The sequence below is a fragment of the Pezoporus occidentalis genome, unplaced genomic scaffold (assembly GCF_034315485.1).
Source record: "Pezoporus occidentalis ecotype Australia unplaced genomic scaffold, CSIRO_AGI_Poc_V1 ctg79, whole genome shotgun sequence".
NCBI classification, from domain to species: Eukaryota; Metazoa; Chordata; class Aves; order Psittaciformes; family Psittacidae; genus Pezoporus; species Pezoporus occidentalis.
In genome coordinates this window covers 279,029-293,058 of record NW_026916147.1, presented here as the reverse complement: position 1 = coordinate 293,058, position 14,030 = coordinate 279,029, and the positions used below count along the sequence as shown (strand labels likewise).

Below are 14,030 nucleotides of genomic sequence, written 5' to 3'. Positions count from 1 at the left end.
ATATTTCTCATAAGGAGAGAGGGAAAAACAGCCTTCTGTACCCTGGGGGAGAGGAAGGAGAGGTTCCTCTCCTGTATGAGGGAGAATGGTTTTCCATCCTGTGACACATTACCATTTGCACTGCATGTCTAACCCATACAAAATCACATTCCCTGCCACTCCAGCAGCACTCCAGGAGTTCAGTCTTGGCTAATTTTATGCCAAAAGTAGATGGCAAAGCTTATAAAGCATCTTTCTGCTCTTGGGATCATGAGCATGGAAACAACTGAGACAAAATGGTCAAAGCAAGTCTACATCTTAACTCCAAAGCACTCAGGATTGCTATTAGAAGTAAATCTGGACTTGAAATGTATCTCTGCCCTGTATGAAGGTGATGCATTTGCTCTCAATGTGAAGAAGAAAGGAAATTCTTTATTTCTTCAGGCAGTTCATAACACTGCTTCCTCTTTTCCAGTCAGAAAGTTGGCGTAGCTTTTTATGCTCCCACCACAATCACTAATTTATTTATTTCTTTTATTATTATTATTTCAAAAGAACCACTGAAATGTACATGTTTGTCAGATTCCAGTATGGACAGACATGCATCCAACACCATGAACGTTGACTGAATAAATAGTTTGTGATGGCGCTACACAAAATTCCTCAGCACAGTAACTTCTTTAAGATTTAGCTCTGCCATCCACCAACTAAACAGAGCTTCTCCATGTCATTCCTCTACCCTTCTCGCATTTACCCCTCTTACCCATAGCCAGCCCGCTGTAATCATGTCTGTTTTGAAGCTGAAAGAGCTACTTGATCCAGACGTGTGAAGATGTTGCAAATAATTCAAATAAACAGACAACAACAGAATGTAATTTTGATCATTTTTAAGATCCAGTAAGTAACAGCTGATGAATTTCTACCAAATAACTACAAACAATTCTTTATGATGAAGTACCTTATATGTCAGGAAAAGTCACTAGACAATGTGCAAAACTGTCTTCATTTGAAAGAATGAAACACAACTTAGAAAAAAAGGGATGCTGGTGACACAGGACTAATTTAAGAGAAAAGCTCTCTTCAATTTAACAAATCTCAAATTGACATCTGTCATCATAGGAAATTCACTTGAAACAATGAAGATATCCCTGGTCTCCTAGAGAAATGAGATGGAGTGGGTGTCAGCTGCCTACTCTTGGCTCTCTATCCTTGAGGTCATTCTATTAATTTCTTATTGGGCAATGTTTTGCAACTGTCTGAGGGAACTGGAATTATGACCCATTTATTTTTTTCACTGCAAGGAGAAGCAAACACAGCACTGACCTCTGCCTATCTGTAGTGCCTTATATGGAAGGATTAAATCAGGTATAAACAAGAGTGGCTACTCCAGTGACTCCAAAAGCTGCATGGAGGGATGTCACAGAGAGGAGAGTCTGCAGCTGCTACCGGCCTGCTTTCTTGTAATGCCTTTCTTAGCAGACTACCAGAACACCGTATGTTCCTAGCAGATACAGTTCCAAAAGAGCACTGACACATCAATAACACAGGTGGTGCTTCTGACATTCAAGTAATACATCTTCTATGGGTTAACAGAGGTATTTCTACCTGAGGCAAATGAAAACAGGCTCCACAACTATCAATCATAGCAAATCTGCTATCAGTTGACTTTTTTTACACAAATATACACAGTATATTGTTTACTCATTTTGAGCTGTAACATGATTAAAAGCTGCTTATATCTAGAAGTACACCCTAGCATTGTCAGTAGGTACACAAAGGTGTTAATACTGCTAAAATTGTTCTTTTGCCGTCAGCTGTAGGGCTCCCTGGTATTTCCATTCAAGTTTTGCCATGTTACAAAGCCTGCAAAACAGACTGATCTACTTAGAAAAGCCCTTTAAGTCAATGACACAAAGTCATGGAAGCAAACCTGGGCTGATTCCCCAGCATCTCTTAACATTCAGAGGTACCAACATTATGTTTTGTAGGATAGGAAAGTCTTTCAAACAGACCAGAGCATTCTACACTCTGGTAATTCTGATGTGTGTACTCATACATGAAAACAACTCAGAATACCTCCTTTTCAATTAAATTTTTACCTGCTGTTTAAAACTAACTAACCAACCAAATAAAAAGGCCCTTTTAGTTTTTGCTTATATCTTCTCAGTGTTTCAACCTTACATTCAGCAAACTCCTCATCTGATTGCTAATCAAGGGTGACATCTCTGGTAGTTTTGTTTCCATTTATATCAAGACTGAGGTTCATGCTTCACTTGTGAAAAACCCTCCAAAAGGTCAGAATAACCTTGAAGCTCACCTATTGCATGATAAGCAATGTCAGGTGCAATATGCATTTATGGAAAGCACACTGTCTGCACACACTAAAGTGCAAATACCCCCTTCTCTGCATTCATACTCTAACTGATCTACGTCTGCTGCTCTTCAGGCCCGCACAGATCCCATCTATACCACTGATCTACAATGATCACCCATCTACACAGACCTGTGTTTATAACTGACTGCAAAAAGATTGTGCTATTTATGGTTTATCTTCGGATACCAACAGTTGAACTAGGAAAATACTGAAGAAGTACGTTTAAGTCTTGTATCACTTATCAGGATGACTGCAACACATGACAACAAGTGTTATTGTTTCCACCCAAGATAAATGCAACAATTACAGAAACTTTTTTATCATATTCTGTAGCATTGTAAGCTTGCATCTTTGTGTCACAAAAATGGGAAGTCCACTACATGTTCCCACTGCATGTTTGCCTCAGAGTGTATAGATACACACCAGATGTGTAGGCATTACATGACGGCCAGTATGTATCTCATACATTGTCACTATAAATCTTGTATATGGTTTGTGTATCATCCATGGTGTATGCCACAGAATAATCTGTCAGCACCTGCCCAACATTTATTGAATTGATTAAATGTGTAAAATTTTCCCACAGCTCTGGCTTAGAAGTGAGTGCAACCACAGCACAGGGTCACTTGAGGCAATTCTGAAAGATGCCAGCATTCACCATTTTCTCCACCAACAGCTGTGGAAACTGGCCTTATCCATGTTCTTGTTGCCTCCACCACAGCAACATGGCTCATAGCAGTCATTTGTTGCAATGTACCACTTCGGTTGTGTTGTACTTATTACCCATTTGTTTAGCATCACATGGCCTGCACTGCAAGAAATGCATACCAGCTCTTTTCCATTAATCTTGTCACCATTCTGTATCATCTGGAGACTCATTACCCCCTTATTCAGAGATCACAGAATTGTTTGGGTTGGAAGCAACCCTAAAGATCACCTAGTTCCAATCTCCCTGCCATGTGCAGGGTCACCAGATTTCTTGAGCCCTTCTTCTTCCAAGGCTTTATGCCTCAGTACTCTACCAAGCAGATCCCTGAAGAGGCCAAAGCCAGCTCTCCTAAGTCCAGGGTAGCAACCTGGCTGTGCATGCTCCTCTCCACCCTAAGGACCTTGAACTCCACCATCTCATGGTCACTGCAGGGCCACATTCCCCACCAGCTCCTCCTTGTTGGTGAGGACAAGATCCAGCATGGCACCTTTTCTCATTAGCTTCTCTATCACCTGGAGAAGGAAGATACCCAGGAAATAATCCAGGAACCTCCTGGATTTCTTACTGCACTAAAAGGGTCAATTTTATATGCAATCTAAAAATACAGCCATGAGATCCCAAAGTCATGGGAATACCTTTTGAAAGACCAAAAGAGCACACATCCTATTTCAAGAGTCAGGCTAAGAATATACTTAGCTATAGTCCTGGTGAGGGATGAAATCAAACATTGCTCTTCTGAAGTGAAAGGGAGTTTAGACTAGATCTCTGATCACGTTTCAAAGCACACCGCCACTTTTATCTCTCCCTTTATTACTTCCTTATCACAATTTATTAGGTTACTAACTCAGAAGACTCTCACCATGACCCTAAACAATACAATGCACCTCCAGACATACAGCTTCATTGTCCTGTTTCAAAAGGTACAACCTTGTTACAGATAGGAGTGCCAGTAGCCGGTGCCCTGCCTTTTCATATTGCAGGCTGGCATGACACAATCTTCCCACTCCAAAGACATGAACCCAGCTTTCTCCACCCACACTCCCAGACAGGCAATGTGGATCAGGCAGTTCTGTTTCAATGCTGGTTTGATGCTTCACTAAACCTCTTAGTACAGACCAGTGAGGTGTTTCCAATAAGCTCAGATCCTGACTTGTGGACAGAGACATACGTCCTGAGGCTTGCAGGCATGTGACCAGCCAGGCACTACTGAGGCCAGGTCACCTCACCTTGCCCCCAGGAACCCCTTGCTGCTGCATCTGCAGTCCTTACCCCCAGAAGCCACACATGACACTGCAGGGCGACTGAGCTGCCTTCCTAAATCTGAGCATTGTTTACACGGTAAAAACAAAACAGAAATGTAGGCTTAAGAATTACGCCACTCAAGGCAAACTGAAACGGCAGGTTTGCACTGAGCCTCGCCGGGCAGGTGGCGGAAAGAGAACGGGACAGCTAAGGAGCGCTGAAGCGGGCACGGCGGAGACGAGGGCTGAGTACAGCCCGCGCCCCTCTGGATAGGCCCGGGCCAGGCTGCTGCCCGGGCCCCGCACACCTCCGGCGCTCTCACGAGCGGGATGTGCCCGTTCCGGCCCTGCCCTGCCGGCGGCGGCCGCTGGGGGCTCCCGCCGCGGCGGCTCGGCCCGCCATTGTCGGGGGCATGGAGGGCGAGAGCACGTCTGCCTTGTTGTCGGGCTTCGTCTTCGGCGCCCTCGCCTTCCAACACCTCAGCACCGACTCGGACACGGTGAGTGCCACGGCCACCTCTGTCACGAGAGGCGGGAGGGGACAGGGCGGGGCGAGGCTGACATCGCGGGCGGGGGGGAGCAGAAGGAGGGGCGCCGCCGCCGCCATGGCCGGGCCCGCCGTCGGGTTCTCCCGTCCCCGTTGGGCGGGCGCGCTGCTGCCTGCTTGGACCCTGGTGCTGGGAGGGCCTCACGGCTTGCTGTGCTGGGACGCGGTGTTGCAGCGTTCTCCTTCCCCGGTGCCCCCGGCTGCCGTGGAGGTTGCATTCCGTGCTGCATGGCGGGAAAGCGTGGTTGTTTCCAAACGAGGCGGTGCAGGCCGCCGAACGCTGCTGTGGTGGCAGCAGCGCCGTGCCTGCCAAGGGCTGACCGGAATGCTGGTGAGGCTGCCTGGCCTAAGCCTCGGAGCTGGGCATCGCCTGTACAGCCCCAAACTGTTCACTTGCGAGTGAAAACAAGAGGAATGGGAAACAGCTGAGTGCACATTCCAGCCTTTTTCTTCCTTAAACATGAGCAGATACAGAAAAATGCGAGAGAATCTAGGAAAAACAGTTGATCTTGACAGCTTTTTTTCCTTTCCTGAAGGAAAGACAGCACATACGCTGTTAACATTAGACAAAGTCGCGTTCAGTGGTGCTGTTAATGTGAACTTCTTTCTCTCTTCCCCTATAAAGGAAGGTTTTCTCCTTGGAGATGTGAAAGGTGAAGCCAAGAACAGCATTACTGACTCACAAATGGATGATGTTGAAGTTGTGTATACAATCGGTCAGTCTGTCTGCATTTTTAATACCATGCTTGGTTTTACACAATATACGACTGCTTAGTTTTCAATTAGGGCAGTCAACATCTTAGAAAGTGATCAAAACTGCTAGAGCCAGGGATCCATGTCAATGAAAAAAAACCCCACCAAACCCAAAAAAACAAACACCAAAGGGATTATTTTGTAACATTTTAATTACACAATAAAAAAATAACAAAACCCACCCACAAAAAAAGCACCAAACCAATTTTACTGTAGAAAATATAACTGAACAAAAATACTAGCTCTTAGTTTCTTTAACAGCTCCTTTGCCAAGTATCTTATCAGGTTAAAGGTGAAAATGGAAGTGGTGAATTTAGGTAAAGGAAAAGATTTATCATGCCATTAGATCACTTAGTGTTTTTCCTTCTGGTAGTCAGTCTTCCAGTTCTCACCATTTACACTACAGGTTTCTGTTCTCCAGCCTCATCTCACTAAGAGCATCCATGCCTTGCTGCAGTGAAGTGAACTGAAGTGAAATATTTTGTATTACATACTATTCCTGTACTGGCCAGAACAAAGGGAAAAATGAACTGCCCAGCTTGATTTTTCACTTAAAATGTATTAAAAATAGTTCATAAACGGTTCCTTTTACATTTGAAAAATTAGAATATTTTAAAATATTTCCTTTCTTAACCTTATTTAATCAGATGCCAAAGTATTTTATTTTAAGAAATTATATAGAATTCTTTGTCTTCTACCAGTGCAATTCTGATCATAGTATACAGAAGAATACACATCTTGAACTGATGAACCCAAAGTAATATTACCTTCTCTTTCCAGACATACAGAAGCATATTCCATGCTACCAGTTGTTCAGGTGAGACACTTAAATGAGCAAATATGAAAATTTTTAAATTAACTCTAACTTGAACTCTTCAAGATTTAAACTTACATTACATTACTGAGAAAATCACCTGGCTGTAACTACAGTAGCCATATCAACCTCTCGAAATGCCTTATGTTATTCCTATTCTGGTTTATCATGCCCTTTTTTTGGTGTTTGCCTCTGCATACAGAAAGAGATATGCCATTCCCTACCTTCTGGTGAGTTATGATATCATCTAAACTACACAATAATGTCAACATACTAAAAAAAAAATAAATAAAATGCATTGCTTTTCAAAAACCATACATCCCACTGTGTCACCATAAAAAAAAAAAAAAAAAAAAGAAAAAGCATCAGCCAGAGGCTTTTAAGTGGGTCAGAAAACAAAATGCTTGTTAGAGCCATGGCAGGAGCAGTTTCAAGCACTAGTTACTTAGATACAGCAGGTCAAGTTTACACCCCTGTGAGAGCAAAATCACAACAGTCTCATCCTCAAATCTTTCTGAAAATTAATAAACCCAGATGTTATTAGACATTTCATATCAAATTGAAGGCATCTTACTATTTTGGTTTGAGAGAACACAGATGCTACCTTTAACGTGTCCCAGTAGCACTGATGCTAGGACAGCATCTGGGCTGTACAAGACCACCTACATAGCTATTTGAGTAATGAAATTAACTGTACTGTCTTATAAGAGAAGCTGTGTCAGCATATCGTTATGCCTAACAGGGTAAAAAAAGCTATTGAGAGGACTGCCAGACTGCTAGGGAATAATTATTTCTACAGTTGCATTCTTTTTTCCTCTAATTGTTCTAATTTTCTTCTAGCTTTTATAATTCTGCAGGAGAACTGGACGAACTTGCACTGAAGAAAATATTATCAGGCTGTAAGAAGGTATTTTATTTTCAAGCTTAAACCATACCATGGAGCTCACTCAGATTTTGAGGGCGATTCTGGACACCTCTGGAATCAAGCTTTCCCCCTCCCCCCCTTTTAAAAAATTTTGTATCTAGTCACTCACACTGCTGGTCAAGGTAGCTGCATCATTTTTAACCCTAAAACAAACAGATGAGATTATTTTTGACTATGGTTTGCCTGCATATGTCACAACTTTGTTCTTATTTGTTTTCAAGTAAACAGTTCAAATATCCCAAAGGTGTTCTACTGACTTCTAGATTAAGCTCAGTTGAAGTCAGCCCATTAAAGTGGTATTTGATCAAAATAGAGTAAGTTTTCTCCACAGAATAAAGTTTCTCAAGGTGAAAGTACAAGCTGGAAAGAGACACACAGCAAAATAACAGAACAAAATTTGCAGTTTCAGCTTGAGCACAAGCTCAGAAAACAGGCCAGTTCAACACATGGTTTTGAAGGAAAGAGGGAAGTTGTCATCCTAGAGTTCAGCTTAGATGTTTTAAGGTTTTCAAGGTAACTAGATGTTTGAATATGTACACGGCATGGAACAGTTCAGATCTGTGATTTTGTACTGAATGATCTAACTTGCTTCCTGACACACAGAAGCAGCATTAATCAACAGCAATAAATTTTCTTCTTCCTGCAGAATGTAATAGGATGGTACAAATTCAGACGTAACACAGACCAGGCCATGACATTCCGGGAAAGACTTCTTCATAAGAATTTACAGTCACACCTATCAAACCAGGGCCTTGTATTCCTGTTATTAACTTCTAGTGTTATGACAGAAAGTTGTTCTACTTACAGACTGGAACATGCCTTACATCGGCCACAAGAAGGGTAACTTGTTTGTTCTCCGGTTCTAATGAAGCAGTAGCACAGATGTGCTATAACTTAACACAGTTTGTTTTCTTCATTGCAGCTGAGTTACTGGTAACACTTTATTTTACCCCTGAAACTTATACATTAAATAACCTTATTCCTTATATTGCTAGAGCCCAGCTGAAATCTTACACTGGAGCTCTGTTCAGAGATTTTGCTTTATACCTATTTGTAGTGCTAGTGTCAATAGGCAGACACTTTATGCACATAAATGATCAATTTATGTTTTTGATCAATTTAATGTATTGGACTTCAACTATCCATGGTGTTCATCTTCACATATCACTGAAATATTTAAACTGGTGGTAACTTGCAGTTTTCTTCAGAAACCTGCTGCCCCTAGGCTGGGTGTAACAAACAACTATCATGTTTCTGTGACTCATACAGAAATGGGAAAAAAACTAGAGGCATTGATCAGATCTTGTTGCTCTTGCAGTTTGCCTTTAGCAGTCATTTATGTGTTATCTAATGCATTTAGCAAGAACTGACTACACTGTAAAACTATCTGGGATGCTTAATGGTCAAGAGAGGCCTCTGGATGTTTAATAAATCATATTTTTGTACTTCCGCTTTTTAAGTCTTTTCCAGAAAGTTCCTTTGGTGGTTACCAACTTGGGTATGGCAGAACAGCAAGGTTACAGAACAGTATCTGGCTCCTGTGTATCGTCAGGGTTTGTGAGAGCAGTGAGACAACACAGGTACCATATATACCTTATTCATTGATAGCTGTAGATTTCAGTTAAGTACAGTCATCTTCCTATGAAAGTATTTTTTTTTTTTAAGCGCTTTTGCAAATGCTACAGCCATTCCCTGCTCACTTTTTTTGACCTGTTTCCTGCAACTATCTTCCTTTCTAAGGTACTTGGTTCAGTCCCATACTTTGTCATGAGAGCTGTCTGTCTCAACATCGGCACCTATTGTTGAAGCTCAGAAAGCTTCTTTATATATTGTATCTCCTACTAAGCAAGCACTGAGGTCATTAACTTGCAATTACACAATTATCATCTTGGTCTGCAGGTCAGAATTCTTTCATGAAGATGGGTCCTTACAAGAGGTTCACAAGATAAACGAGATGTATGCCACCTTGCAGGAGGAACTGAAGGTAAGTCAGGCACATCTGCCAATACCATTACTGTCAGCAGTACTACAAAAATAAGTCAAGCAAAGGGTACGCCATCTTTCACTAAAGAACTAAAGCTGTCTTTGAAAGATCAGGGAGGTGCATTTGCTATCAAGTTCTCAGAGCTGAAGAGTTCAGTTTGCACTTGATGAAAAAGTACACTGACAAATCCTCAAGCCCACTAAATTCTCACAGTAGGATTATTTTGAAGGACTAATTACCTGTAGTTTGTTACATCTCCTTTGCTTAGATGGAACAAATAAGGTATCTTGCACCTCATACAACACAAGGTTTAAGTTACCTCTAGAATCTGCCTCATTACTTAAGCTTTTCGCTACTTTGTGTCCAACTTGCAAGTACCTTTAAGAGTATTGCAACAAGGTTAAATTCACCTGTGGATACTGTTAATCCCACTGAATGCTCTTTTCCTTGCAGAAAATATGCTCTACAGTAGAAGTCAGTGAACGATCTGTAGAGAAACTCTTAGCAGAGGTGACCCAATTAAAAGAAGAAATCAAGAGGAAAAAGCAACAGACTTGTTCAGGTAAGTTAAATAAATGTAACACCAGTCTCAGTAAGACTTCCAAAATGGATTCAATTGGCAGAAGCCAATTCCAATCTTGAGGCAGCCAAAACAGTAGTGGTAGTAATGTACAAGAGGGACTGCAACTCTAGTACTTTTTTTTTTTCCAGAAGTCACAGACTGCGCAGGAGAGCCAAAGGAGAATGTTCTCCTTTGTCAGGCACTGCAAACTTTTTTCCCCAATTCTGGACTTCAGGCATGTATTGTTTCCTTGAAAGGCCAACATATACCAAAGAACTGCTGTAACATTGACCATAACATTAATGTCAAGGACAAACTAACTCTCATGGTAGAGGAAAAGGACGTCACTGAAGCTGAAACAAGACACTTAACCAAGCGTAAAGTCAGATGGACCACAACAGGATCAAAGTCATTCAAGAAATCCAGATCACTGCAGCTTCACCAAAAATTACTTCAAGACCAAGAGGACAGTGACCAGGAAAGGAAGCTTACACTGAGTAGTACTGGAACAGATGAGGATTCATTTGACAAGACAGACACAAATGAATACCCACAATCTCCTACTTTCTGATCCATTAAAGATTTGTCCAGATCCAGACCTCCCACCAAGAGCTACTGCCAGCATACTCAAGTGACATATCGATTTATAGTACTGCAGGGATGAAAGTATCATAGTGCATTTTTGCAAAACAGTTGTTTTTTTTTTTAACTCCAATGGATGAATCCTGTTTGGCACAGAGACAAGTCCAGATGACATTCCCTCATTTTGCCTTACAGGGCTAGATCTGTATTCTCTCAGGGTTTAAAGACTATAGTAGCAGTATGTTATTAGTCATATAACCATATCACATACTGCCTCAGAGTAATACAACTTGAAGCTGCTGCTGGAGAAGTGGTAACATGCTTACCAGAATTCTGTTTGCATAAACTGTCACAATTTAACTACTTTAATCTCTCTTTAGGTATCTAGTACTTGTTTATTCCTCCCCTTTCCAATCCTACAAGGGAAAGAACAGCCACCTCAACTTTGGCAAGACTTTAAGTGGAGGAAGCGGTCCATGCAGCTGCCAATTTTTGTTGTTGCTTTCATCTTCTGTACTTCTGACAATATATTCTAGAGATGTGGCACTTCATAAAAAAGCAAGCAAAAAAAAACAAAAGAAAAAAACCAAACAAACAAAAAAAAACAAAACATAAAAAAAACTGACATCCACCCTTCAGTCAGCAATGCATTGGTACTAGCCAACTGCATTTCCAGTAAACAAGCATATGATCATGGAAAGTAGTTTTATTGTTTATTTCTTTACAGTGTATTACTCTGGATACTTAATATTACATATCTTGGGGTCTGTGAGAAATGCTGGGTTCTTAAACATAACTGGCATAAATCCTGTAAAAAGATAAGATGGAGGTTTTTCTTAATAGAAAAGTAAGCCTGACTGAGAAAATTCAAAAGCATAGTCATACTTACCAATTACTTGAGCTCTTTTAATGGCTTTCGTAATTTCTTTCTGCTTCTTGTTGCACAAGCCTAAAGAGATGAATCACTGTCAGCCTCTTAAATCAAGAACTACCAAACCATTAGTTTAAAGGGTGAAAGGGATATTACTGGCAATTCCCTCTAGCTTTGCCTAGGTCTTCCTAGACAAATGCATGTGAGCTTATACTATTAAATACGAAATGCATATAATTAAGGACTATTTTAATTCCTTGAAGCAGGCCACTAAGTCAGAGGAGTACTCTTACAGAATGTATGGAGTTGGTAGTAGTTACTTCTGGAAAGATAACCAGTATACAGTTACTCTGACTCACAAACCCCATTAACATTAGTATTTAGTGATTTAATATTTCACATACCTGTTATATGCCTGCCATAAATGCGTCCAGTATGCGGAGAAACAAACTGGGAAAGAAGCTACTTAAAATGAAGAAATCCAAAATCAGTTTAAGAACTTTAAGACAGCTTTAGTTTATTACTTGCATTCTGGTTTTCTTTCTTTAATGTTCTTAAACTAGAGACAAGAAAAAGTATAATTTAGAGCTACAGTATTTTCTATGCCACAGCATTTAAGTGGTATTAGAACCAAGAACTATTTGATAAAATAAATTTTTAACACCAGCACACAAGTCTAGTAGATTGAACAGTTTAGCACAACTACATTATTTGACCATTATCTGCACACATTCTTGCTCTTAAGTTTTAAACCCCTACACATATGAATAAATTCTTACTTTTTTATCATGGTAGACTTCCTATACACACTTAAAATTAGTAAACCAGTTTCCATCATTTAAGAACAGGAATTTTTTAACTCACCTGCACATTCTTGTAGTCCACATTTATCCCACATAAGACACATCTTTTTGGAGGCTCTTTATAGGGATTCTCCATTTGTATGGGCTGAAATTAAGAGATCTGTTAACACCTGTAAGCTTCACAAGAAACTAAGAAATATTTTATATTTTTATTCTTTGGGCAAAACATGCCTTGAAAGCAAGAGGTATTTAGTGCATCAATGAAGTTTTTCAATAACTTATCTCTATTTCTCTTAACACAGTCATCTAGCAATCTAAAAGGCTTTACACACCTACACAGCCTTTTATATATTAGTAATAATGTAACAAGCCAATTAATTAAGGTGGTGAGGCACTGGAATGGGTTGCCTTGGGCAATTGTGAATGTTCCATCCCTGGCGGTGTTCACGGCCAGGTTGGACAGAGCCTTGGGTGAGATGGTTTAGTGTGAGGTGTCCCTGCCCATGGCAGGGGGTTGGAACTAGATGATCTTAAGGTCCTTTCCAACCTTAACTAACTATTCTATTCTAATTAATAGATAGTGCTTACACCCTTTACTTTAGAAAGCAATATCCAGGGAAGCTGGTAGTAAGGCAATTCTGCCTGGTAAGTCTGAAGAGACTTTTCTGAATATAAATTCAAAGTAAATGGCCTGAGGGACCTCCTGTCCACACACTTTAACAGAGAGATTCTCAAATATTTACTAAGCCCTGAATAGCTCATCAAGCTTCAGAACACGATAGGAGAAAGAAAAAAAAAATACAGGCATAGATAGAATTGGGCAGAGAAACAGTATCTTTAAAAGTTTTTCCTTGTACAGGACAACACTTTTTTATGACATAACTACATGCAATGAATTCGCTTTAGTCTGTTCATGGAATGGTTTGTGTTGGAAGGGACCTTAAAGACCATCCAGTTCTAAACCTTCCACTTGCCGAGGCTGCTCAAAGCCCCATCCAATCTGGCCTTGAACACTGCCAGGGATGAAGCAGCCACAGCTTCTCTGGGCAACCTTTGCCAGTGCCTCACCACACTCATAATAAAGAATTTTTTTCCTAGTATGTAATTTAAATCTCTTCTGTCAGCTTAAAGCCATTCCCCCTTGTCCTATCACTACATGCCCTTATTTCTCAGCTACATGCAAGAAATCAGTTCTGCCAAACATTTTGCTCCACATTTGTGTTACTCGGACAGCTGATTTACATGACCACAGTTAAGATCCTGGGCTATAGCTCAACGGCACCTTCACCTGGAATACCTGGTGTCTTCCCTCAGCACGGGGTCCCTCCTCTGTAACACCCCAAGTAACTGAATTCAGAGTTGGTTTTCTTTTAGAAGCCCTAGTTACTTGAGTTCAGGGGGGCTTTTCAGGAGCCCAAGTTACGCGAAAACCAAGGCACTTTCGGACACCTCCGCTGCCCGACCTGAGCCCCTCCTGCCGAGGGCGGCAGCGGCCTGGGCGCAGGCAGAGGACGCGGAGTTCGCGGGGCTACCTCACCTGGTCGGACTGCTTGGGCAGCTGCTCATGCTGGAGGCGATGCGGCCGCACCCACAACGCCGCTGTAAGGGATAAAGAGTCACAGTTAGCGGCAGCACAGCAGGAGAGACCAGCTCGCAACTTTCCTCCCCACAGCCACCTCGCTCTAAAGGAATAAAGCAAAGGAACACACCAGGCCTCAGTGTCCGCCAGGGCCGAGCCCCCAAAGCCCGCGCCGCCATGTTGCCCCCTGCAGCCCACAAGCGTCATCTCCGACTATAGGTCATTCGCCTGCCCGACCGCCCTCACAGATGCGATTAGCTGGCCAATGGGACCGCGGCCCGCCCAGCTGGAGGCAGCCAATTGGTCG

At 41.6% G+C, this 14,030-nt stretch overlaps 2 protein-coding genes across 2 annotated transcripts; one reads left to right on the top strand and one right to left on the bottom strand.

Moving 5' to 3' along the window:
- Window positions 1-4,653: 4,653 nt before the first annotated feature.
- Window positions 4,654-11,027, top strand: ABRAXAS1 (abraxas 1, BRCA1 A complex subunit). The gene is made up of 9 exons (XM_062602775.1): window positions 4,654-4,803; window positions 5,476-5,566; window positions 6,384-6,420; window positions 7,258-7,324; window positions 7,989-8,182; window positions 8,803-8,922; window positions 9,242-9,326; window positions 9,780-9,888; window positions 10,038-11,027. The coding sequence occupies exons 1-9, from the start codon at window positions 4,717-4,719 to the stop codon at window positions 10,457-10,459; spliced, it is 1,212 nt and encodes a 403-aa protein (XP_062458759.1). The 5' UTR covers window positions 4,654-4,716; the 3' UTR covers window positions 10,460-11,027.
- A 131-nt stretch (window positions 11,028-11,158) lies between these two features.
- On the bottom strand, window positions 11,159-13,963 carry MRPS18C (mitochondrial ribosomal protein S18C). The gene is made up of 6 exons (XM_062602804.1): window positions 13,854-13,963; window positions 13,682-13,743; window positions 12,206-12,289; window positions 11,746-11,803; window positions 11,360-11,419; window positions 11,159-11,278 (listed from the first exon to the last, which is right to left on the bottom strand). The coding sequence occupies exons 1-6, from the start codon at window positions 13,900-13,902 to the stop codon at window positions 11,202-11,204; spliced, it is 390 nt and encodes a 129-aa protein (XP_062458788.1). The 5' UTR covers window positions 13,903-13,963; the 3' UTR covers window positions 11,159-11,201.
- Window positions 13,964-14,030: the final 67 nt, after the last annotated feature.

Excerpts from the sequence above, each read along its gene's own strand:
- ABRAXAS1 (XM_062602775.1), top strand. The coding sequence starts at position 4,717 with ATGGAGGGCGAGAGCACGTCTGCCTTGTTGTCGGGCTTCGTCTTCGGC. Across the intron at positions 4,804-5,475 it reads TCAGCACCGACTCGGACACG|GAAGGTTTTCTCCTTGGAGA; the intron begins GTGAGTGCCACG and ends TCCCCTATAAAG. Across the intron at positions 8,183-8,802 it reads TTACATCGGCCACAAGAAGG|TCTTTTCCAGAAAGTTCCTT; the intron begins GTAACTTGTTTG and ends CCGCTTTTTAAG.
- MRPS18C (XM_062602804.1), bottom strand. The coding sequence starts at position 13,902 with ATGGCGGCGCGGGCTTTGGGGGCTCGGCCCTGGCGGACACTGAGGCCT. Across the intron at positions 12,290-13,681 it reads TGCCCAAGCAGTCCGACCAG|CCCATACAAATGGAGAATCC; the intron begins GTGAGGTAGCCC and ends TCTTAATTTCAG. Across the intron at positions 11,420-11,745 it reads TTATGGCAGGCATATAACAG|GCTTGTGCAACAAGAAGCAG; the intron begins GTATGTGAAATA and ends TCATCTCTTTAG.